Source organism: Pseudophryne corroboree, chromosome 12 (assembly GCF_028390025.1).
Source record: "Pseudophryne corroboree isolate aPseCor3 chromosome 12, aPseCor3.hap2, whole genome shotgun sequence".
NCBI lineage: Eukaryota > Metazoa > Chordata > Amphibia > Anura > Myobatrachidae > Pseudophryne > Pseudophryne corroboree.
The window spans coordinates 66,381,341-66,406,389 of NC_086455.1; the positions used below are offsets into that span (position 1 = coordinate 66,381,341).

Here is a 25,049-nt window from a genome sequence, read left to right on the forward strand (position 1 = left end):
GACTTCCGGCTACGGGGCTTCCGGCTGCGTTCCACCTGCGTTCCACAGTCGTGATGCGATCACCTGACTCATTTCTCCGCCTTTGAGGGGGGCGGTGTTGTTGAAAATTTAAATGATATTATATTTGTTCAGAAATCTTATGATTAAAATTGTATATTTACAAAACCAGCAGCTCTTGTAAATTTATCTTTTTTGAGCACCCATTCTGCTCTACCTAATTTCTGCCGCAGGTTACATTAGTTTCCACAGGGCAACATAAGGTGTAGAGTGGATCTTGATCCAGAGGCACCAGCAGGCTAAAGCTTTAGGCTGTCCCAGGATGCATTGGGACCTCCTCTATAACCCCATCTCCAGGAACTGTGAGCTCAGTTTCAGTTGGTGTCTGCAGCAGCAGGTCACCTAACAGGAAGGCTGCACTGGGCAGCCCTGAAAAAGCTTTTTCTGACAGAAAATTTCTTCAAAACTGGGCTGTCAGCGCTGTCATGGTGACACTTCAACGCTGCAGCTCCATCACCTCCCAACAGGCATCGCATACTCGCATACTTGCGGCGGAGATGCTCTGGCTTTAGGCACATGGTCGCAGTTGCTCTCCTGGTTTGCGTGGCTGCTACGGGGAGGAGGTAAGAGGGTCCCCCAGGTGGGACCTGCTATTAAATCGCGTTCTGTTCGTGACCTAGGGAGATGGGTCGTGGTGCTGGCATGGACACTGTCATCGGGCAGGGACCCCACTAGACCACCAGGGTAATAAAGCACATGTCGGGTGTACTAACTCCCCATTTAATAAGGCTCATTAGTACCTGGGGTGGAAGTCAAGCATAGGGGAGCTGGCGCTTGACCTGTAGCCTCTCCCCAGCCCATGGTGACATCTACTGCAGATTTTCCCGCCCTACAGCTGCCTCACACTCTCAGTCACTACCTGACTGAGACGCTGGGTGCCATTTTCTAAGCATAGTTGCGGCTGGTCTCTGGAACTGCAGGGCAAGGTCTCCCTTGTAAAGCTGCCTGCATACAGCACTGTGACTTTAAAAACACTTAAGTATTCTACATGTCTTTATATAGACAGCATTAGTTAAAATAGTGTACCTATTACCGGATATATTGTATGAGTATACTGATATATACCTCCGGTCTAGGACCATGCTGTGTTATATATTTATCTGTACATATACTAGTCCAGTGCAGTTTTATTGCTCATCCTAATTCTGTGGTTGAGGTCATGGAAGGTGGACCTATACTCCTTTAAGGGGGAAATTTTGTTTGGGGAAGACCTAAATAAAATTGTCTCTGAATTGGCGGCTGCTAAGACTGCCTTTCTCTCAAATACTAATCCTTCTGCACAGAAGGCTAAAGGTATCACTTTTTGTTCCTTTCAGCCTCAAGTGAAAGCAAAAGGTCAGGCATAACCAAAACAATCTCGTGCTCCCAAAACCACTAAGCCCAAGGCAAAGCAGTCCTGGGCAGCTCGTCAGCCTGCTTCTAAACAAGACAAGCCTGCCACATGACGGGGCGGGCCTCCCCCTGGGGGACCCCAGGGTGAGAGGCCGACTTCTGCAGTTCACCCAGGTCTGGTTAAAGACCACTTCAGATGCATTTTGTCTCTCACGGGTACGCAGTCTCTTTCAAGAGACGTCCCCCTTGCCAGTTTTGCACCATGGTTATCCCTTCGCATCCGTTAAAAGCGCAAGCTCTACAAAAGGTTGTGTGTTTCCTCCTGAATACAGGAGTGGTAGTGCCAGTTCCTCTGGCTCAGAGAGGCAGAAGTTACTACTCGATCCTGTTTCTAGTTCGGAAACCCAATGGGTCTTTCCGGCCTATACTCAAACTCAAATCACTGAACAAGTTTGTGAAAGTGTCCAAGTTCCATATGTAAACACTGCACTCAATTGTACTGGCTATGGAACCCGGAGACTACTGTATATGGTATCCCTGGATATACAGGATACGTACCTGCATATACCTATTGCCATGTCACATCAGCAGTATCTGCGGTTTGCTATTGGCAATCTCCACTATCAGTTCCAGGCTCTACCCTTTGGACTGGCTGTAGCTCCTCGGATCTTCACCAAGGTTGTGGCCGTAATGAAAGCCCATCTCCATTGCCAGGGAGTCAGGATCCTGCTGTATCTGAATGACTTGCTGATTCTGGCAAACTCCCACGATGTCCTACTCAGTCATCTGCAACTGACGGTAAGCTTCCTACAAGCCCACGGGTTGCTCATCAATTGGAAGAAATCATCGCTGGTCCCAGCTCAGAGCATGGTGCACCTGGAGGCACTCCTGGACACACACAGTCAACGACTGTTTCTGTCTCCAGAAAAAGTCCTGAGACTTCAAGACAGGATAAGATGCTTTCTTTGTTTCCCCAGAGTGTCGATAAACTCGGCGATGCAAGTACTTGGCCTGATGGTGTCAGCATTCAACATGGTAGAGTACGCTCAATTTCATTATTGCCCTCTGCAGAGGTTAATCTTTTCCAAGTGGGATGGCCTACCTCATCCGATCAGATCTCACATGATCACTTGGACTTTGGAGGTTCGTCTGTTGCTGACCTGGTGGCTACAGGACAAGCAATGGATCCCCGACTGGGTCCTGCTGACAACAGAGGCCAGTCTAAGGGGATGGGGTGCGGTGTTGGAGCAACACTCTTTTCAGGGTCAATGGACCAAGGAGGAGTCACTCCTCCCAATAAACATTCTTGAGTTGAGATCAGTGTTCAATGCATTGACTCTCGCCCTGCCTTTGGTACAGAACAAGCCGGTTCAAGTACGGTCAGATAATGCCACTAAGGTAGCATACATAAACCATCAAGGCGGCACTCGAAGCCGCATGGCTCTGATGGAAGTGTTAAAAAACCTTCGTTGGGCGGAGCGCCATCTGCCAGCAATATCGGCAGTGTTCATTCCGGGTGTCCTAAAATGGGAAGCGGATTTCCTCATTCGCTAGGACATGCACGCCGGAGAGTGCAGTCTTCATCCAGAAGTCTTCTAGCTCTTAGTAGACAAGTAGGGACTACCAGATGTAGACCTGATGGCGTCTTGACACAATCACAAGGCTCCCGTCTTCGGATCAAGGACCCTCAAGCAGCGTTCGTGGATGCACTGGTGGTTCCATGGAACTTTTGGCTACCCTATGTGTTCCCTCCAGTGTCACTCCTGCCCAGGGTCCTGCAAAAGTTGAAATAAGAAGGAGGATTTCTACTTCTAGTCACTCCAGAGTGGCACAGACGGCATTGGTTCTCAGACCCGCAGGGTCTATCGACAGAGCGTCCTCTTCTACTTTCTCAGCACAAAAATCTCCTCGTACAGGGCCTTTGTCTTTATCCTGACCTGGCCAGGCTGGCTTTCACGGCGTGGCTCTTGAAGCATCACTCCTGAGAGCCAAAGGATTCTCTGAAGCGGTCATCCAAACTATGTTAAAAAAGTCTGTAAACCGGCTTCAGCTCTGATTTATTACAGGGTACTGAATTCATACTTCACCTGGTGTGCTGATAAGAATTATGATGCATACAGATTCAGAACTTTCAGAATTCTGGCTTTTCTGCAAAGAGGCCTGGAATTAGGACTTCATCTGGCCTCCCTCAAGGTTTACATATCTGCCTTGTTAGTATGGTTTCAGAAAAAATTGTGTCTGTACCTGACGTTCATACATTCACTCAGGGTGTGTTACGGATTCAGCCTCCCTATATCCCTTGTGTGGCTCCATGGGATCTGGCTGTTGTCCTGAATGCCCTGCAAGAGTCTCCATTTGAACCTCTTGAGTCAGTGAACCTTAAATGGCTCATGGCCAAGGTCTTGTTTTTACTGGCTATTGCCTCTGCTAAAATGGTGTTGGACTTAGGTACATTGTCCTGTCGTCCACCCTTTCTGATATTTCATTGTGACCGGGCAATTCTTAGAACTCGCCCAGGTCATTTACCTAAGGTGGTGTCATCTTTTCACCTTAACCAAGATATTGTGGTTCTGGCCATTATCTCTTCTGATTTGTCTTCCAAAGAGCGGTCTTTGGATGTAGTATGGGCTCTCTGTATATATGTGGAGAGGACTGCCTCTATCAGGAGGTCAGACTCCCTTTTTGTCTTGTTTGGTTTTCACAATTGTGGCTGGCCTGTGAATAAGCAAACCTTGGCCAGATGGATTAGAATGGTGATTGCACAAGCTTATGCTCAGGCTGGACTCCCAGCTCCTGCTACTGTTAAAGCCAATTGTACTTGGTCTGTTGGACCTTCTTGGGTGGCCCGCCATGGCGCATCCGCAGAACAATTGTGCAAGGCAGCTACATGGTCCTCTGGGCACACGTTCATTAGGTTCTATGCCTTTTGTAATTCCACCTCCCAGGATGCTTCCGTGGGACGCCGGGTTCTCATACCCGCTAAGGCGCGTCCCCTCCCTTGAGGAACTGCTTTAGGACATCACACAATATTTACCTGTGGAAACCAATGTAACCTGCTGCAGAAAAGGAGAGTTATGGTAGACTTACCATTGTAACTCTCTTTCTGCGAGGTACATTGGGTTCCACAGGGTGCACACCCTGACACATCTAGTTTCTATGGGTTTGTATGGCATTAGCCGCTGGTCCCTTCTCCTGTCGTGAGAATGTGTGATTCTATGTGACTAACATCTGCCTTCTCTCTTACCTGCTCCTGTATTGAAACTGAGCTCACATGCCTGGTGGCAGGGTTATAGAAGAGGCCCCAAATGCATCCTGTGACAGCCACACAGTGCATGTTTTGTAGGTAACCCAGCAGGTGCACAGGTGTATTAATTACTCACTGACACATTTTAAAAGGTCCACAGGTGGAGCTAATTATTTCACTTGCAATTCTTTGAAGAGACCTGCAAAACATGCACTGTGTGGGGTCCTGAGGACTGAGTTTGAGACCCCGTGCTTTAGCCTGTTGGTGCCTCTGGATCAAGATCCATTCTACACCCAATGTTGCCCTGTGGAACCCGATGTACCTCGCAGAAAGAGAGTTAACAATGGTAAGTCTACCATAACTCTTCTTTTCTTTCCTGATGTAAATGAAGTAAATTCTATTGTTTTCCTAGGTGAAAAATTAAACATTAGGCACTTGATATTACGACATCTGTGGCACCGCGGTGGTTTTTTTAGTAACCAATTAAAGTCCGTACTTTCTACAGGGTTCTGTGAGCCTTTAAAATGACTCTGAACAAGTTTAGATTTTAGGTTTTCAGATTTCCTAAAGACATCGTTCCCCTGTGGTTGAATTTAATTTCTTAGAAATTTGTCTTGTAGTAATATACAGTAGATGTATTATTCTTAATGATTCTTTTAATCTCTTTAGCATAGCTGTTAAATTGGGTGACAAAACTAGTTAGTCCTTTATCGCTTTTTTATTTTTATGTTTTGAATCTCCTGGACATAGTAGAGATTGTATATCAATTACATTCACTTCATCATAGGCATTATTTACAACTTCCCTCGGGTAGCCCTGTTCTGAAAACACATTAATTAATTTACTAACTTGTTCTTGGTATGTGCTTTCTAAGGAGCAATTACGTTTCATCTAAATTAGTTAGCCCTTAGGTATATTTAATTGATTGAAGTACAAAGTCACATAGTCAGTCATATTCTTGTCCTAAGATAAACAACACTCTATTGGTGCATAAACACGGTGAGATTCTGTCTATGGGGGTCATTCCGAGTTGTTTGCTCGCAAGCCGTTTTTAGCAGCTTTGCACACGCTAAGCCTACGCCTACTGGGAGTGAATCTTAGCATAGTAAAATTGCGAACGAAAGATTCGCAATATTGCGAAAAGACATCTCTGTGCAGTTTCTGAGTAGCTCCAGACTTACTCGGCATCTGCGATCAGTTCAGAGCTTGTCGTTCCTGGTTTGACGTCACAAACACACCCAGCGTTCGCCCAGCCACTCCTCCGTTTCTCCAGCCACTCCCGCATTTTTCCCAGAAACGGTAGCGTTTTTTCTCACACGCCCATAAAACGGCCTGTTTCCGCCCAGAAACACCCACTTCCTGTCAATCACATTACGCTTGCCTGAACGAAGAAAAAGCCGTGAGTAAAATACCTAACTTCATAGCAAATTTACTTGGCGCAGTCGCAGTGCGAACATTGCGCATGCGCACTAAGCGGAAAATCGCTGCAATGCGATGAAATTTACCGAGCGAACAACTCGGAATGACCCCCAATGTTCGATTTTCACTTTGCGATTTCCCCTGAACTCCCTGGAGCCCAGCACCACCAATTTTGACTAACTTTTCCTGAGATTTGGACTATGTGTGCTTACGATTTTGGCTTATGTGAGATTTTGGCTTATGTGAGATTTTGACTTTCTTATTATAATAGTGGGATGACATTACAGGGTTGGGAGGAGTTTCTTTTTTTCGATTGCCAGCCATTATTAAAACAGTGCATTTTTGCTCTGTGGCTGTGCACTGTGTGGTTGATTTAAAAAAAATGTTTTTTACATGTACTCCAAGGATTCTACATGGACAAGAGGATCGAGGGACTGCATGGGACACTAGGTAAGTATGTATGAGTGTGTAAGTGTGTGTTAATAAACTTTTACCTTAACAGTGTTTTGTCTTTTTTGGGGTATTTCTTTTGTTGTGGAACTACAGGTACCAGTGGACCCTTTAATTCTCTGCATGCTGGTACTTGTGTTTCTCCAAGTACCAGCATGCGGGGGAGGCTTGCTGGGACTTGTAGTTCCACAGCAAAAGACAATATTCTTTTTTTTGCACAATTTTGGCTATTAGCCCAGCACCCACTGCCCAGGCGTGCTGGGGACACCCTCCGGCTTAAGGGGAGGACTCCTTAATTTAAGGGGTCCCCACCCCCCCATAGAACCCCAGCCAGGGGTGACTAGTTGGGGTGTGTGATGTTGCGGCTGCAGGGACCTGTATAAAAGTGTCCCCCGGCTGCGGCATCACCTCCCTGGCTAACGGAGCCCGGTGCTGGTTTCAAAAATATGGGGGACCCCTACTCCTTTCCCCCATATTTTCAGAACCAGGACTGGTCCAAGAGCCCGGAGCTGGTTGCTTAGATATGGGGGACCCCTACTCTATTTTTTCCTCATATTTTTGCAACCAGGACTGGCTCAAAGAGCCCGAGGCTGGTTATGCTTTTGAGGGGACCTGTACATAATTTTTTATCTTTTGTACACTTTGTTAACAGTTTCACAAAGAAGCATGCACGGATCTGACTGATCTGTGCATGCTTCTCTGTCATATAAATACTGCCATCCATTCTGTACACCGTGTGGTCATATTTTTTAAATTTCACAGGTACCCCATGGATTCTACATAGACAAAAGGACCGATGGGCTGCGTGGGACACTAGGTAAGTATGTGTGAGTGTGTAAGTGTGTGTTAATAAAATTTTACCTTCACGGTGTGTGTGTTTTGTCTTTCTTGGGGTATTTCTTTTGTTGGGGAACTACAGGTACCAGCGGGCCCTTTAATTCTCTGCATGCTGGTAGTTGTGGTTCTCCAAGTAACAGAAAGCGGGGGAGGCTTGCTGGGACTTGTAGTTCCACAGCAAAAGACAATATTCTTTTTATTTTTTACACAATTTTGGCTATCAGCCTGGCACCTTCTGCCCAGGGGTGCTGGGGACAGCCTCGGGCTTTACCCCTGGCCCTTGGGTGCCTGGAGTGGGGGACCCCTTTATTTAAGGGGTTTCCACCCCCCCAGGGGTGACTAGTTGTGGTGTGTGATGTTGCGGCCGCAGGGACCTGTATAAAAGTGTCCTCCAGCTGCAGCATCACCTCCCTGGCTAATGGAGCCCGATGCTGGTTTAAAAAAATATGGGGGACTCCTACTCCTTTTTCCCCCCGTATTTTCATAACTAAGACCAGTCCAAGAGCCTGGTGCTGGTTGCTTAATACTCGGGAACTCCAGGCAATCCCGCCCGCCCCCCCCATATTTTTGCAACCAGGACTGGCTCAAAGAGCCCGGGGCTGGTTATGCATATTTGGGGGGGACCTGTACATCGTTTTTATTTTCACACAGAAGCATGCACGGATCTTACTTATCTGTGCATGCTTCTGAGTAAGTGCCTTGGGTGAAGAACAACAGCAAATTTCCAAACAGTCTTGAAGGAACCCAAGAAGTGCAGTGATCACAACGATCAGTAGTCCGGGACAGTGAGGTCACAAAACCAATGCTGCAGTACTAATGACCTCAATAAAGTTCACTTGGAGCAAGAACATAGGATAAGGTCACCAGATTTTTCCAACAAAACTAAAAAACCGGGTACAAAAAATCTAATTATAAATTAAAATAGCATAGATCACCCAGCACAGAGGACTGTGTACTCGGCATGTCCGAGTACATGCCACTGGATGAGGTGCTAGATTGGGGGGAGGGGCTGGGCTGTGTGGCTCCCGCTGGAAAAAAAGTCATTTGCGGAGGAGGGTTTACCGGCGCATGCTCCATGGGGGGGTGGTATGGGAAGGTGGGAGGGGGCAAATTTGGGAGATGCCAATGGTCAGCTGGCACTATCTCACACGCCGGCACCAGTGTTTGGCGTCTGGCGCATGAGGTAGCCCCAAAGACTAAACATTTATGGATCATGTTCTGATCCTCCGTCATCAATCGCATCTCCGCTACAATATAATTGCAGAATTGTTGATCCACATCCGGGGGGCCTATGCAGAACCTCCTTGGTGCGTAGAAAAAAACTGCTGGGAGCCAGAGGGGGGCTATAGGGGGCAGAAGTGATCCTCCTCGCCATGCGCCTTGATCTTGGTGGACGCGGCTGTGGGTATGCCACCGGCTCCACTACTGGCTCCTCCACTTCTGCCCCTTGGCCTGTGGTAGGCTCCTCTTCCAGCTCCGGGGTAGGTTCCTGCAATATAAGAAAAACAAAAAATAGGTCTATGTAAAAATTTGTGGGTGGCATACCAAACAAATGTGTGTGTACTTACCAGATCCAGACTCTCCTGGGCCTCCTCTTCTACAAGAACTATAGACTCTGGATCCAGAGCGTCCCATGACCTTACCCACGGCTCTTGCTCCATAATGAACTCAATTGGTCATAGTACCACAGCGTCGGCTTATAGACCTCATCAGTCCCGGCTCCAGACCGCTCTGATTCCTGCACCTACTTGTGTTCCTTGACAAAGACTGTTCAGAAATTTGCTAGTGGCTGGGATGATGCAGATCGGCATTGCAAGCTACTGGAAACACTTGCGATATGAACTAGATAGTACACCGATCTAGCAAGGATTGACTTGCCTGCACAGTCTATCTTTTCTTGCGATGCCGACCCCGCAGGACCGCGCATAGGGATCGAATCGGGATCGCAAGCGGCATAACACCTTGCGATTTGCACAAACTTTTCTTGCGATTTTGACTATATAGTCAAAATCGAAAGAAAAAAATAGCACCATGTGTATCACAACAGGAATTTAGTTAGCAATTGGGCAAAACCATGTGCACTGCAGGGGAGGCAGATTTAACATGTGCAGAGAGAGTTAGATTTGGGTGGGCTATTTTATTTCTGTGCAGGGTAAATACTGGCTGCTTTATGTTTACACTGCAAATTAGATTGCAGAATGAACACACCCCACCCAAATCTAACTCTCTCTGCACATGTTAAATCTGCCTCCCCTGCAGTGCACATGGGCCCTCATTCCGAGTTGTTCGCTAAGAGTCATCGCATCGCAAATGTACGAAATGTAAGTATCTGCGCATGCGCAAATGCGTGATTACGCATGCGCGAGTACATACGTACGACAACTGTGCAAAATTACTTAGAAAAAAAAAAGCCGTAACTGGCAACCGAAAACGAGGAGTGGCGTGGGCGTTGCGGAGGCGCGACTTCGCAATGCTCCGACATGGGCGTGAAAGTGGGCGTACAGTGTGGGAGTATGCAACTCGCAATGGGCGTGTTTTTAGCAAATAAACATTGTCGCTGTTAAAACTAACATAGGAAACCGTAGCAACATTCACGCAGCAGCAGAGTAGGTCTGCAGTTACTCTACATTTGCGAAGTACTGGTACAAGTGTGTATGCAGTAATTAGCAGTTAATTGGATATCACATTCATCTGATGTCCAATTACTTGTTAATTAATGAGCAGATGAAAGTTACCAACCAGCAATTGTCTGAACACACATTACATGTTTAGTCTACTCACATAGAAATCTCACACACTGCCAAATAAGGGTTTTTGTTTTTTTTTGAAATTGTTGTGTAAGCCTTTTTAAAACTTGTTTTAATGTGTGTAAGACTCCCAAATACAAGCAAATGAAAATTTTTGTGAAAGTGTTTGAAATCTGCATAATTGTTTAAAAATAAACCAACACCAACATAATGCAGCATACACTTTAATTTAGGCTTAAAAGTCACAATAATATTTGATTATAATATCTGACAATGTTTGAAATGATGTCCTGTTGACCCTAGATATTTATAAAAAGCGTCGTGTCTGTTTACTTAATATGGACATTAAAGTGTGGTGCAAAGCATACCTTTTTTTTTTTTTTTTTCAATTTTTAAGGAGAATTAGCAGATTGGTCTACAAGTGTCTATATGCTGACCTAATCTTTCTGGAACTGCATTACCTGGAAGAAACTGCTCAAATTTTTGAAATATATTTTTTATTACTATATAATTTTTTGACAACATTTAAACATGGCTCCACATGAGTCGCACAGGCAGAGATGGACCAAGCAGCAAGCAGATGGCACTGACAATCATTAGATAGCAGAACTCAGTACTCTGCAAAAGTCTGCTTCTGACAAAAGTATATTTTTAAAGCATAAATAAAACATGACACACCCTGCCACACACACATTTTAAACCAAATGAGAAAGAATTAGGATCCACCACACAAACACAACAATACATAGCACACTAGTAAGAGGAAGATGGCTCTGGTGTTTATACACATAAACTCACAGGCTACAATACATCCAAACAGAAAGAATACATTTCACTAAGAGGGAGTTATCCATTCTGGTCACACAAGCCAACTCCAAAAATACAGAGAGGCAACATCAAAAACATGGGTGCTGCCCATCTGGAGAGACATCATTTTCTTCTTTTTCTCCCCGCCTGAGGCTGTTCTTCTTTGGAAGGTCTGCGGAGCGACCTTCGTTGGGCCTGCCCAGTGGGCTGTTCTTCCTGGGCAGGGGCAGGGGAGGGAGCCGATGTGGGTGGCTCTCTGCCACTGTGGGCAAGGGAGACAGCGATGGCCTGGAGCCCTTGCAAGATGTTATTTGCAAGGGTTTGGAATGAGGAGGCAAGTTGTTCTTGGCCCTGCCTGATCTCTGCCAGACCTTGGCAGAGTTGAGCAACACCTTGCTCAACACAGGTTCGGTGCTCAGTGAGCCGGACAGCTATCTGGCTTACCTCCCGGATGACCCCGTCTTGAAACCGATTTAGGCTCTCACCATACCTAGCGATTTCAAGCAGGATCTCCGGGATAGCAGAGGGTTGGGTGGGGGGGCCAGTAGGAACCTGCAGAGGTGGGATTTGTTGGCCCACACTGCCAGACTCACTAGGTCCCTCCACCTCAGCCTCAACCACATAACCGTCCTGTGACTCAAACGGATCACCCCCCTGTGCTGTGTTTTGTGGCAAGCAAATAGAAGAATGTGTGGGAAAAAAGTAGGATACAAAATTAGTTTATTATTATAAATACTGTCAAAATTACAGACAACTAAATGTGTAAACTTACCTTCCAAGTCATGTCCCGTCAGGATCTCAGGCAGGTCCGTGTCCATATGAGACACCCCTTGGCCCTCCTCATAACTGACACAGGGCATCGCCATCTCCTCCAAGTCAGTATACTCCACAGCGACAGGTGCTCCTCCACCTGTAGCCCTTGAGGCATTCCACTCCGCAGCCCTCTTTGCCTTCAGGCGGGATTTGAAGTCGGCCCACCTACATATGTATTGTGAAAGAGGGACAAAGTAGAGTCTTATTATTTGTCTAAGCTAATATATAGGACACGTGTTCTGCTTGTGTTTGCTAGACATAACATCACATGTAACTACATTTTTTAGTCAACTTAGCACAGAAAAAGGACTGTCAATATGCACTTACCGTCGTCTCACTTCCTGTGATGTTCTGACGACAGAGCCAACTTCATTCACAGATTTTGTGATGTCTCTCCAGATTCGTTCTTTTGAAGCAGCCCCCATGTTTTTTGGCCCTCTATGGATTTTGGACATGGCCTGCGTGACCAAGACACGCAACTCCCTCTTAGTGAATGCAGGCTGTCTTTTCTTCCGTCTGGAGGTAGCCTGTGAGGTTTCTTGTTGTTCATCACCATCTTCCTCCTCACTAGCAGCTTCTGTCTGTTGTGTTTGTGTGGCTAAAGCCAATTCTCCCTCAGTTTGGTCACTTTGTGTGTGTGGCAGAGTATCCCCAGTCAATTGTTGTGGTTCAGAAGCAGACATTTGCAGAGTACTAGGTCCTGCCTCTTCAACATCCGCAGAGGCGTATTCCAGCATGCGCCGTTGGCAATCTATGCGTCTTTTCCGCAATGCCATCTCCTGCTCTGCAATGCGGTCCATCTCTGCTGCGATTTGCTCACGAGAAGCCATGTTTGTGATGACGTGTGTACGCCGAGGTGTGTGCTTATATACCTACGTGCGTATCGTTAATTCACACAGGTGTACACTGTTAATCTGATTAATGATTGCACTGCTTATTTAAGGGCCTACTTTGCACGCTGTGAGTGTAGGTAGTTTGGAGTTTCACTTGAGTTTGTTGGCTTGTGCGTGAAGGTGCTATAGGAATTTGCAGAGTGAGTAATTGTCAAGCATACATTTGTCCTTTCGTTTGCGTTTTGAGTATAGACATTTTTTTGTTGCGTTTTTTCGTTTGTGAGTATTCTGGAAATCTTCTTTGTAATTTTTTGAATTCAAAGTTTTTTTATTTTGTTTTTTTTTTAATTTTTATTTAAAAACACATATATATTTAGCAAGTCCATTTTTGTAAATAAAACTGTGCTTCTTTGATTTGACTGTCATTTTTGTTCTCTTGTAGGAGTTGTTTTTTGGGTGAGGAAACCCTTGTTTATTTGGAGTTTTTGGTGTGCAAGAAAACACAAAAACTTTATTGATTTTGGATCAGGTAAGTGCCCTTTGCCTGTGTTGTTGTTTGTTTGTTTGAATGGTCTGTATGTTGTTTTTGACTGTCATTTTTGTTCTCTTGTAGGAGTTGTTTTTTGGGTGAGGAAACCCTTGTTTATTTGGAGTTTTTGGTGTGCAAGAAAACACAAAAACTTTATTGATTTTGGATCAGGTAAGTGCACTTTGCCTGTGTTGTTGTTTGTTTGTTTGAATGGTCTGTATGTTGTTTTTGACTGTCATTTTTGTTCTCTTGTAGGAGTTGTTTTTTGGGTGAGGAAACCCTTGTTTATTTGGAGTTTTTGGTGTGCAAGAAAACACAAAAACTTTATTGATTTTGGATCAGGTAAGTGCCCTTTGCCTGTGTTGGTGCCTGTTTGTGTTTGTTCAAAGTGTTGTTATTATGTTTCTTTGCCATTTTGTAAAGACAAGTATTTTTTCTTACCTGGATTGATCTGCAAAGTAGTTTTTTTCTTGCCTTGCCTAGCTACTAAATGGTTTTTTTTTGTTACTTGATTGAATTTTTTCCTTTTTTTTATTTTTATTTATATTTGTTTTATGGTGTTTGTGATGTGTTTGATGCTCAGAAATCTAGAAACTAACATTTTTGGTTTTTCTCACATTAACATATGTTTATTTTTTATTTTTTAAATTTTGTTCCTGAATTGAACCCAGAAATAATGTCGTACGCTCCTGCAGTAAGTTGACTCCACCTTTTTTTATACATTTATTGTTTGTATATTTTTAAAAAAATAATTTTGGAGTATTAAACATTTTTTTGTTTTTATATCAAAAAAGTGTGTGATGTCGATATTTATCGCGGCAGAAGCCCTACCTCCCCAACCCACGCCAGCACTCCCACCCCAACCGCCAGCCCCACAACCACAACCGGCTCCTCATCAACCAAGGCAACGGAGGCGTGCTAGGCCACCAATTTTCAGAACCCGTGTCCTACTTTTTGGGATGCCAGATGATGTGGTGGTGCGTAGATACAGGCTGCCACCACATCTAATCCTAGACACTCTCTCCATAATAGAGAGTGATCTGGAGTCTGAAATTCGGTATCCTACAGCAATACCACCATTGACACAATTCCTTGCTGTGTTACATTTTTTGGCTACAGCCTCATATCAACATGTTGTGGGAGACCTGGTTGGCATGTCGCAGGGCCAGTTCAGTAAGGTCCTGCGGCGTGTCTGCCAGGCTTTCCTAAAGCGGGTGAAGCAATTCATTGATATGCCTTTGGATGTTGGTGCCCTAGATGTGGTGAAGCGGCAATTTGAGGAAGGTGGTAGTCGCTTCCCACATGTTATTGGGGTTGTGGATGGCACACATGTTGCTATTCAGCCACCAAGACATAATGAAGAAATTTATAGAAACAGGAAACTGTTTCATTCTCTGAATGTAATGGTTGTTTGTGGGCCATCCCTCCAGATCCTTTCCCTGAATGCCAAGTTTACTGGAAGTTCACATGATGCATATGTCATTAGACAATCAGGGATATGGCAGAGATTAAGAGCAAGTCAACGAGCAGACATGTGGTTATTGGGTGAGTTTGTAGATATTTTTTATCTTAAAAATAAATGAAATTTTTGAATATACTCTTTTTAATTTAAGGTTTTTCCTCAAACAGGAGACCGTGGATATCCTTGCACCCCCTGGCTCATGACTCCTTACCGTAATCCCAGGCCAGGACCACAGATGGCATTTAACTCCGCGCTTACTGCCACTAGGCAGCTGGTGGAGCGCACAATTGGTGTCCTTAAAGGGCGGTTTCGTGTGCTCCACCGCACTGGTGGCGACATCATGTATTCGCCGGAGATGGCAAGTAAAATAGTGGTCCTGTGCGCAATACTACATAATATCGCGGTAAGGAGTAGTGTAGAGCTTCCTCAGGCAGAGGAATTGCCTGATGAGGAGCCAGGGGTTGTTCGACACTTCGGTGGTGGGAGTGTTACACGGAGGGGGAGCCAAGTGAGGGCAAGGATTGTTGCCGAATATTTCAGGTATAGTGTTTTTATCTTATTTGTATGTTGAAAAAACAAAGCACAGTATGCTTATGTTTTGTTTGTAATGTTGACATTTTGTTTGAGATTGTAAGGTCATTGTGTAATGGTTTAGGATTTTTTGTTTATTTGTCATTTTTAAAAAAGTAAAAATCCGTTAACACGTTAAGCTTACAATTTTAGATTAGTACAAAATATAATGTGATGTGGCTAAATAGTGTCCTTATTTGTTTTATATCCTAAAACCTTGATTATTTAAACAAACACAAAAACAAATGAAATTGAATCTTGCCCACTTTGTGACTGTCCTGCTGAATGATCACACAAACTGTGGTGAGTACACAGATATGTTTAGAATTTTATTCAAAACTGTGTGTCTCTGTGTCTGTTTGTGTTATGGTTTTTTTATTTTATTTTATTTTTTATGCAAAAATTTACTTCTGCGGATGCGTTTTTCCGCTCGTGCGAAATAACACTGCTCTTCACAGCATTGCAAAGATCAATAAAGTTATTAGAAATGACAACAGATTTATGACCAATCACATGCTAACAGACGCTATAAATATATGCCCAAATAAGGAAAACGCCATTGCCAAGATGCGTGCTGCACCGTTCACCAGGCGTGAGCTCCGCGTCCTGGTTGCGGTGATGGACCGCCGCGTAGGCCGCGTTGGGCGCTTCATCCCAAATCGGGTGAAGCGCGAGGCCTACGCGGAGGTCCGCCGCCTGCTGCGGACTCGCGTCCGCAGCAGGCGGTCAATCATTCAACTTGAGAGGAGATGGAGTGATCTCCGCAGGAGGACTCCCGAGCTGTTGGCGGAGATCCGCCAGCAAATTCGTTCTATGCATACACGACGTAAGTTACATTACATAAGAATATTAGCAAACATTGTGCAAATTTACACTAAGTGGTAGGCTAATTGCAACGCTGAGTGTGTTTTTTTACAAAATAGGACAGTGTGTGTGGTTAGGGCAAACAGTACTGACTGTAGCAAACTGACACCAAACAAGTGCATGTTTTCAAGAATTAATAACCAGCCAGGAAACTGGTCCCAAATACTTGATCATTGCTGCCTATATAATAAGGTGCCTTGAATAGTGATCTGGTGATGTTGCCTAGACCAATCAATATGACTCAATGGACTAGATTACGGAATGAGCTTCAAAGTAAAAGTTATGACTCATTTTGTTTGCTGTGGCCAACATGAATAGGATTTATACATGTTTGATTTTCATTTCTAAAAAACACTGTATTTTACATGGAACAGAACATTGAATATTGAAATTGTTTACTATGTAATTTCACATGTAAACTAAATGTTGTCAAAAATATCATTATAGGACAACAACAACGGCAGACCTCTCCGCCCCCTTCCCCTTCCCCCTCCCCTTCTCACTCCCCCTCCCCTTCTCACTCCCCCTCCCCTTCCCAGTCCCCCTCATCTTCCCAGTCCCCCTCCCCTTCCCAGTCCCCCTCATCTTCCCAGTCCCCCTCATCTTCCCAGTCCCCCTCAGCTTCCCTGGCCCACTCCACTTTCCATTCCCCTTCTCACCACACCTCTCCATCTCTTTCTGGGACCCCTTCTCCTCCTTCCCATACCCCTTCTCCTTCAACTTCTACATCCCCATCTGAACCACCCTCACCCTCTATTGCCTTAACTTTCTCTCCGCCCCCCTCGCCCTCTCAATCAGACCCCCCCTCTGAAATTTGCGCCCAAATCCAGCCTCCTTCCCCCATCCAGCCTCCTGCCCCAATCCCTCCTCCTTCCCCAATCCCTCCTCCTTCCCCAATCCCTCCTCCTTCCCCCATCCAGCCGCCTTCCCCCATCCAGCCAACATCCCCACCCAGTGAATGGGCAGAGGAAGCCCCTGAAGACCGTTCAGGGAGTCTTGATGTTGCCGTGGAAAGTAAGTTTATTTTTTGATTTTTAAAAATCATTACCCACTTACACTTACAATGCCAAAACATGCAGTGTTGTACTGTTTGAATTCTTGGACCCTGGACAAATATTTGTTATTTTCATCATGGTGTACATGTTGCCTTTACATATTTGTGAGTGTCATTATATGTACAGTGTGTATGTGTGCAATGTTTTGTGTGTCCACTCTAGGTTGACACTCATTAGGTAGCCAGGGTTGCCAGGACAACAGGGTTTATATGTGTTAGTTTTTATGGTAAACAGTTAGACCTGAGTGGAGTTTAGTATGTTGTTGGCCTTTTACACTTGGGCCTGTGTAGTCTGAATATTTGCACTTACAAATCACATGCTTCACTTTGTTATGCAGCCTAATGACACACTGATTTGTTGTGTGAAAGTTACATTCACAAAATGACTAATTGTTCTAGTCAAACCTGTTTGCACTTATTTAGTAAGGGCAGCTTTCAGGGAGTGTGGGAATGCTATGATATGTTGGCCTTCGGAAGATGTTGATATGCAGTGTGAGGAGGCAGGACCAAACCCCTTTAAAATAAACCAAAAACAAAAAGATGGTAATGAATGCCAACATGGTGTAACAGTGACGAAGATGGAACATAACTTTAACATGGGATGTCGCCCATAACAACCAATACAATTAATCTTTACAATTGGGGAACCACTTCTACAAGATAATAATTTTATTTTGGCTTGTTTGCTATGGGCAACGCTACATCTTAAAATGAACTCACATAGTAGTAAATGTAGCCCATGGTCTTTAAAATTGGAATAAGTAACAAAAAAAGACTGAGCAGGCTTGCGTTTTTTTATGCTAATGATTGTACCATAAAACAGTCATGATGTATCAACTTTGCCATTAAGCAGGCCTGTCCAAACTGCGCAACTGCAACTGTGGAAAAACTACACATCCCAGCATGCCCTTACACAGGTTTGGCATTCCCTGGCCCCAAAACTGAGTCAACGCATGCTGGTATATGTAGTTTCACACAAGCAGGAGGAATGCAGTTTGGACCTGCATGCATTAAAGTGTGCTTTGTGCCTTGCTTGGATAATAAGCAATGTGAGTAAGTTAGTAATGTTTATGTTATCTCTTAATTTCAGATGTTGCCGTTGGAGATCCCACATCGTTACAGTATATTTTTACAAATATGAGGCACCATCTCCAGGCCTTGTTGGCACTTGTTGACGACATGGAAAAAATATGTTAATTGTTTGTTTTTAAAAAAAATTAACATTATTCAACTTTAGAAAAAAAATAAACTATTACATTTAAATACTTTTGCGACTCCTTATTATTTATTAATGCAATAAAGGAACACCAGATTGCATAACAAACATTTCTTACCTTAAACATTTCAAACAACTAACGTAAGTTATTTTAAAAGACCAACTAAAACATGTTATTGGCTAAATAAACATGCAAACACCTTCATTCACATACAAAAACTCAACTTTAATAAATTCAGAAAACACATTAGAACAAGCACATTGCAAACATCTATATTTATATTAAACATGTTAATAAAAGGAGGCTCTTTTATGGCTACAAAGTGTTCTTCAGGTATTTAAACAAATACTTAATTGATCATGAACATTTCAAATCATTCACTAATTGGATTTGTTATTGATGAGGGCTTGTGGACTTTTAATTGGAAGGTGTTAGTCCACGAAATAGTAAAAAAACAAATTCAGCTGCGTTTCTCTGCAAAAGTGAGCACTTTAACTGAAAAATGTGTAAATCTACTACAACTTAGTATTTTTACGAAGAAGTATGTGTTAATGCGATGGGTTCGCATTGCTGCGACGATTTCGCATTGCTGCGATGTCATTTGGCGTACGCCCACTTTGTGTAATAATGTGTGCGAATGAGCAAAAATACGTTGGGGGCGGATGTTCGCAAATTTACTACATTAACGCAACTTTACTAATAAGTTGTGCGAACGAAAAACTTAGCGAACAACTCGGAATGAGGGCCATGGTTTTGCCCAATTGCTAACAAAAATCCTGCTGCGATCAACTTGGAATTACCCCCCATATTGCTTTTAGTCCCAAATCATGAGGTATATTAGAATGCACAAAAAGAAACAGAGAAGAATTGGACTTGAAGTGGCGCACTTAAACATTAAATTGATACATAAAATATAACTTTTATTAGAATATATTTGTTAAAAAGACCTGTAGCTGTGAAATATTAAAACCAAAAACATATAAATTGACAAAACAAAGTGTGATATGTGTGAGAATAAAGTGATTCAACATTAAGTGTCAATAAATAATCATTTTCCTTCCAAATAACTTTAGCAATTTGATTCAAAAAGTGTTTAGTGTCCTTAATATAAGACTTGAGTTTCTTTACGTGACTTTGTAAATAAAAATCAACAAATGCAGACAAAGTATTAGTGAGGGACCCAACACCTGCAATTATGGGATGCCCTGGTGGATGGTAAAGTATCTTGTGAATTTTAGGTAAATAATAAAAGGTGGGCATGACGGGGTATTTACTAAATAAAAAAGAAAATATCTCTTTGGATATCACACCCTCAGAAAAGGCCCAATCTAATAGGGTTTTCAAGTCCCTCTGATACACGACAGTGGGAGCTCTCTCCAATTTATTATAAAATTCTCTATTTCCCAGCTGTCTCATGGATTCGGATACATAATCTATGGTAATGAGGATTACAATCCCCCCCCCCCCCCCCTTCCTATCTGCAGGCTTGATAGTTAAGATTTTTTTTAATAGCTTTCCGCACACCAGAGCTTAAATTATCTTTCATGGAATTTTTATATGCGCGTTCACACATCACATGAAATTGTTGTAGTGTGCTCTTATAAAAGCACTCTATAAATGGTCCTTTATATTGTAAATTGTATATTGCTCTGATTTGTTTTTAAATAAACCTTGACATTCTCTATCGTAAACCTTCATAGTTGGATTTCTAATTCTTCTGAAGGTGTGTACACATGGTGAGATAAATCTGTAAGATTTTGACTATATTGTCAAAATCTCATAAAAAGTTAGTGCATATCTCACGGTGTTAGGCAGCTTGCGGTACAGATTCGATCCCAATGCGCGCTCCTGTGGGGTTGATATCGTAAGGCTAGATAGACTGTGCAGGCAAGTCAATCTTGACTATAGTGTACAATCTAGTACAAAGTATAGTCAAAAATCGTACACAGACAAAATCTCAAGCACAGATAGTCAAAATCTGTCCTATCTGTGCTATCTGGGCTCTGGGGGAGTTCAAGGGAAATCGCATAGTCAAAATCGAACATAGCAAGGATCTCACTGTGCGTACAGGGGTGTAGCGAGGGTGGCTCCAGTGGAGAACGAGCTCCAGGCGCTGGAAAAGTTAGAAGGCGCACTGCCGCCTCTAGCTGTACTGCGGATCGCTGTATAGGAAGATGCAGAGCAGGAGAAGGAGCAGAGGGTGCACACACTGACTTGGACTCTGAGACTAGGCAGGCTGCAGGGTAGGTCAGAAACAACAGCAGGAGATACTGAAAGCTGGCACATGCTGGAGCTCAGCCCGTCCTCTTTATATGGCTCACTGTATTCTTGTATCTATGCAGCAGGGTTACTTCTGTCCTGCAGCACCTCTCTCTGCCCCAGCTGCTGCTGCAGCAGCTCACTCTACCTTTCAGGCAGCTGAAGCACCTCTATCTGCCTCTCTGCCCTGTTATTCTCGAACATCATCTTCATTGAGGCATAGTGGAATTATCAGGTCTGGAATGGCAGTCCTAAGGAATTATTTTAATTGAGGCATTGGGGGAATATCGAGATGGTGGGGCAGTTTTAATGCATTATTTTCATTGAGAGTTTTGAGGGAGGGTTCAGGTATGTGGGGGGGGGGGGGGTTGTCAGGTCAGACTGGGCATACATAGTGTTTTTGATTTATTTTAATTAAACAAGTAAATAGTTAAATACAGCTACTTTCACTGCGGCTCTACCATGGTGTAACTTGTATAAGGGGCTCTACCATGGCACAACATGTATAAGGGGCTCTACCATGATGTACAATGTGTAAGGAGCTCTACTGTGTATAAGCGGCTCTACTGTGGGGTAATGTGTATAAGTGGCTTTACTGTGGTGTAACGTGTATAAGCAGCTCTACTGTGGTGTAATGTGTATAAGTGGCTCTACTGTGGCGTAAAGTGTATAAGCGGCTCTACTGTGGTATAATGTGTATAAGCAGTTCTACTGTGGCGTAACATGTATAAGCAGCTCTAGTGTGTGGCGTAACATATTTAAGGGGCCTACTGTGGCATAATGTGTATAAGTGTCTCTACTGTGGCGTAATGTGTATAAGCGGCTCTACTGTGTTGTAATGTGTACAAGGGGCTCTACTGTGGTGTAACGTGTATAAACAGCTCTACTGTGGTATAATCTGTATAAGCAGCTCTACTGTATCGTAACATGTATAAGCAGCTTTACTCAGAGGCGGAACTACCGCCAGTGCAAGCAGTGCGTTGCACTGGGGCCCGCCTCTGTCCAGGGGCCCAAGCATGTAATGAGTCAAACTGACTCATTACATGCCGCTGTGCGCTGCGGGCAACCGCTGCCCGCAGCGCACAGCCGCCCAGAGAGGAGAGGAGAGGAGCAGCGGTACGGGAGAAGGAGGAGGAGGGTGGTGGAGGGGGGAGCCGCAGCAGTGCTGTGTTACTGGTGGAGGCGCTGCTGCTGCGGCCCCTCTGCTTCACTATAGGCTGTCTTCCGAGAACAGCCTATAGTGAAGCAGAGGGGCAGCAGCAGCAGCGCCTCCACCAATGACACAGCGCTGCTGCGGCTCCCTCCTCCTCCTCCCTCCTCCTCCTTCTCTCCTGCCCGGGAATCATCAGAAGCTGCACCGAGGAGCCTGAGCCAGCGGAGAGGGTAAGTATAATTATGTCTGTCTGTCTGTTTCTTTCTTTCTTTCTTTCTTTCTTTCTTTCTTTCTTTCTTTCTTTCTTTCTTTCTGTCTCTTTCTTTCTTTATTTGTTGGGACTGCCTGTCGCAATGTGTAAAAAGGGGGGACTGCCTGCCGCTATGTGTAAAGACGGGGAATCTGCCTGCCGTAATGTGTAAAAAGGGGGAATCTACCTGCCGTAATGTGTAAAAAGGGGGAATCTGCCTGCCGTAATGTGTAAAAAGGGGGAATCTGCCTGCCGTAATGTGTAACAAGGGCACGCTGTCTGCCGTAATGTGTAACAAGGGCACGCTGTCTGCCGTAATGTGTAAAAAGTGTACGCTGTCTGCCGTAATGTGTAAAAAGGGGGACGCTGTCTGCCGTAATGTGTAAAAAGGGGGACGCTGTCTGCCGTTATGTGTATAAAGTGTACGCTGTCTGCCGCTATGTTTAACAAGGGCACGCTGTCTGCCGTTATGTGTAAAAAGTGTACGCTGTCTGCCCTAATGTGTAAAAGGTGCACGCTGTCTGCCGCTATGTGTAACAAGGGCACGCTGTCTGCTGCTATGTGTAAAAAGGGGACGCTGTCTACCGTTATGTGTAAAAAGTGCACGCTGTCTGCCGTAATGTGTAAAAAGGGGGATGCTGTCTGCCGTAATGTGTAAAAAGGGGGACGCTGTCTGCCGTAATGTGTAAAAAGGGGACGCTGTCTGCAGTAATGTGTAAAAACAGGAATCTGTTCACTGTAAGGTGTAAAAGGGTCTCTACCTGGTGTAGTGGTGCTACTGTGCGGCGTAATTTGAAGAATGGAGACTACTGTGCACCGTTTTATGAATTGGTATTATTTTGTGGCCACACCCCTTCCCCACAAAGCCACGCCACTATGTATTTTTGCGCGCGCCTACGGCGTGCACTGCCCCTGTTTTGCATGCAGGGGTGTGGCTCCGATGCCGTTTCTTGCACACAGTGCTAAAATGTCTAGTTACGGCACTGTTGCTAGGTATCCATTTCTCTGGCCCTGAGCAGGTCCCCCTCACCAGATCCTCTCAAGGGGTGAGGGGGTGGACTTGGATGGGATGGGGGGGGCCCAAAGCATTTTGTCGCACCTGGGCCCACCGCTTGCTAGTTCCGCCACTGGCTTTACTGTATGGCGTAACATGTATAAGCAGCTCCACTGTGTGGTGTTACATGTATAAGGGGTACTACTGTGTGGTGTAATGTCAATAACGGACAATACTGTGTGGTGTAATGTGAATTGGTACTATTCTGTGGCCACGACCCTCCCCCATGAAGCCATGTCCCTATATTTTAGTTGCATGCTTTTGGTGCGCACTATCCATACTTTAAACATGGGGGCACCCAAAGGAAATTTTCGCCCAGAGCTCAACAAAGTCTAGAACCGGCCCTGTCACCAATTTTGGATTTTAAAATATTTTTTCATTTCAAATGTAATATGTCACCACATGTTAGCCAGGCCCCCAATTTAGTACAGGGGAGGGTGGCCCCAAAACATACCCTTGCTCCGGGCACCATGGCACATAGCTACACCTCTGTGTGCATACACACCTTAATACCCCTTTCAAATTGCACAAATAACCCGGTATTGACACGGCATATTGCCGTGTCGAAACGGGTCAGTGTGCGATGTGATATCACTTTGGCCGAATTAGCGGGTCGCCTGACCCGGTAATTCAACCTGGTAAAAAAGAAGGGTTATTACCGGGTTGAATACCGGGTCAGGTGCAGTGTGAATGGGAGCCGTTCCGATGCGACACGGCTCCCATTCACAGCATAGGGAGAGGCGGCGCAGGAGATGAGCTTATCTCCCAGTGCCGCCTCCACCCCCGCCCCTGCTGCTGCTGTGCCACCCCGCTGCTATGGCAACCGACCCTGTATATTGCCGGGTCGGAAATCCAGCAAAGCAGAGCAAATGCCGGATCCCACCCGGTAAGGACACGTTTCTCCTACCGGGTGGGATCCGGCATTTGCGATCTGAAAGCGGTATTCGTTTCTTGAAGATTCTCTCTCTTCTATATCTAAAATTATTGGGGTCCCATTATCTTTAATAGATTTAATTGTTTTAAGAGCAAAATACCTTTTCCTGCTCCGGTTTCTAACATATCGATTTAAGTCAACAAATAAATTGAACATGTTTGGTTTCGTGACTGGGGCAAAGTTTAACCCTCTCTCCAATAGCTTACTTTCATCAGGTGTTAGTTGTTTTGGTGACAAATTATGGATCCCCTTATTAACTCTATTTACTTCATGTGTAGGCGGGAGGCATTCTGGATATACAAACTAGGTTCATTATTTCCGAATGGATTGAATGACCTTGTAGAGCTAAACAACATCTAGAAGAAACCCTCTTGGAAATATATAAACTTGTATGGGATCCCTATACCAATTTAGCTAAAGGAATAATAATGGTTGTGTCTGATTTGTGAAGGAGGAACCACTACCAGAGGTCTCTCTTGAGTGCCACTGTCCATCACATATCGGACCCATCTATATATTTCCCCCTTTATTATTTCCTCTTTGGTTGTGTATTCTTCTTTCTTCTCCCTTTGTTTAATATACTCCACTATATTGAATTATTGATTATATACCATGTGATGGAGGACCATGTGTATAATAGGTATTGTCAAGTTGGAATAAAGACAGTGACATTTTTATCAATAATTCAGGTAACTGTAAGTGGATGGAGAAATTTGTCCTACTTCATCCTTTAGAATATTAACTAATAGGAAAACGAACTCTTTCCTTCACTCTTTCCCGATCTCATCCTGTTAATTAAAAACAATAGTTAAGAACAATAGTTAAAAACAACAATTGAGCAGACCACATATTTTATGATGAATCATGTTTTTATTTGTACTGTTCTATATGAGTCACATAGACATAAACTTAAATATATATGTGAAGTTAGATGAAAATAAACTATGCATCACATTTCAGTGAAGGCATGTGACATTTGTTCCAACAATAATTGTCACAACTGAGGGCTGGTGCTGACCTGGGGAAGCCTCAGTTGTAGGGGCTGAGGTGTACGTGAATCTTTAGCATAGATGCCCGAAGGCGTGACCAATACAACTTCGTAAAAGTTTGAAAAGTTTATTAAACACAGTTCCCTATGTACATTGACAGTTCACGAAAGACAGT

The 25,049-nt window shown here is 44.3% G+C and overlaps 2 protein-coding genes and 1 long non-coding RNA gene across 3 annotated transcripts in view; 2 read left to right on the forward strand and 1 right to left on the reverse strand.

Annotated features, from left to right (window-relative positions):
* Positions 1-25,049, reverse strand: part of LOC134980132 (uncharacterized) — a 163,226-nt gene that overhangs the window by 94,669 nt on the left and 43,508 nt on the right. The gene's annotated exons all lie outside the window — the stretch shown is intronic.
* The window catches only part of LOC134980683 (tyrosinase-like), a 126,896-nt gene that overhangs the window by 75,458 nt on the left and 26,389 nt on the right, over positions 1-25,049 (forward strand). The gene's annotated exons all lie outside the window — the stretch shown is intronic.
* On the forward strand, positions 13,907-15,133 carry LOC134980684 (putative nuclease HARBI1). Its single transcript, XM_063947608.1, has 2 exons — positions 13,907-14,613; positions 14,698-15,133. The coding sequence occupies exons 1-2, from the start codon at positions 14,028-14,030 to the stop codon at positions 15,099-15,101; spliced, it is 990 nt and encodes a 329-aa protein (XP_063803678.1). The 5' UTR covers positions 13,907-14,027; the 3' UTR covers positions 15,102-15,133.

Coding starts and splice junctions, on each gene's coding strand:
- LOC134980684 (XM_063947608.1), top strand. CDS start 14,028: ATGCCAGATGATGTGGTGGTGCGTAGATACAGGCTGCCACCACATCTA. Junction 14,614..14,697: donor AGCAGACATGTGGTTATTGG/GTGAGTTTGTAG, acceptor TTCCTCAAACAG/GAGACCGTGGATATCCTTGC.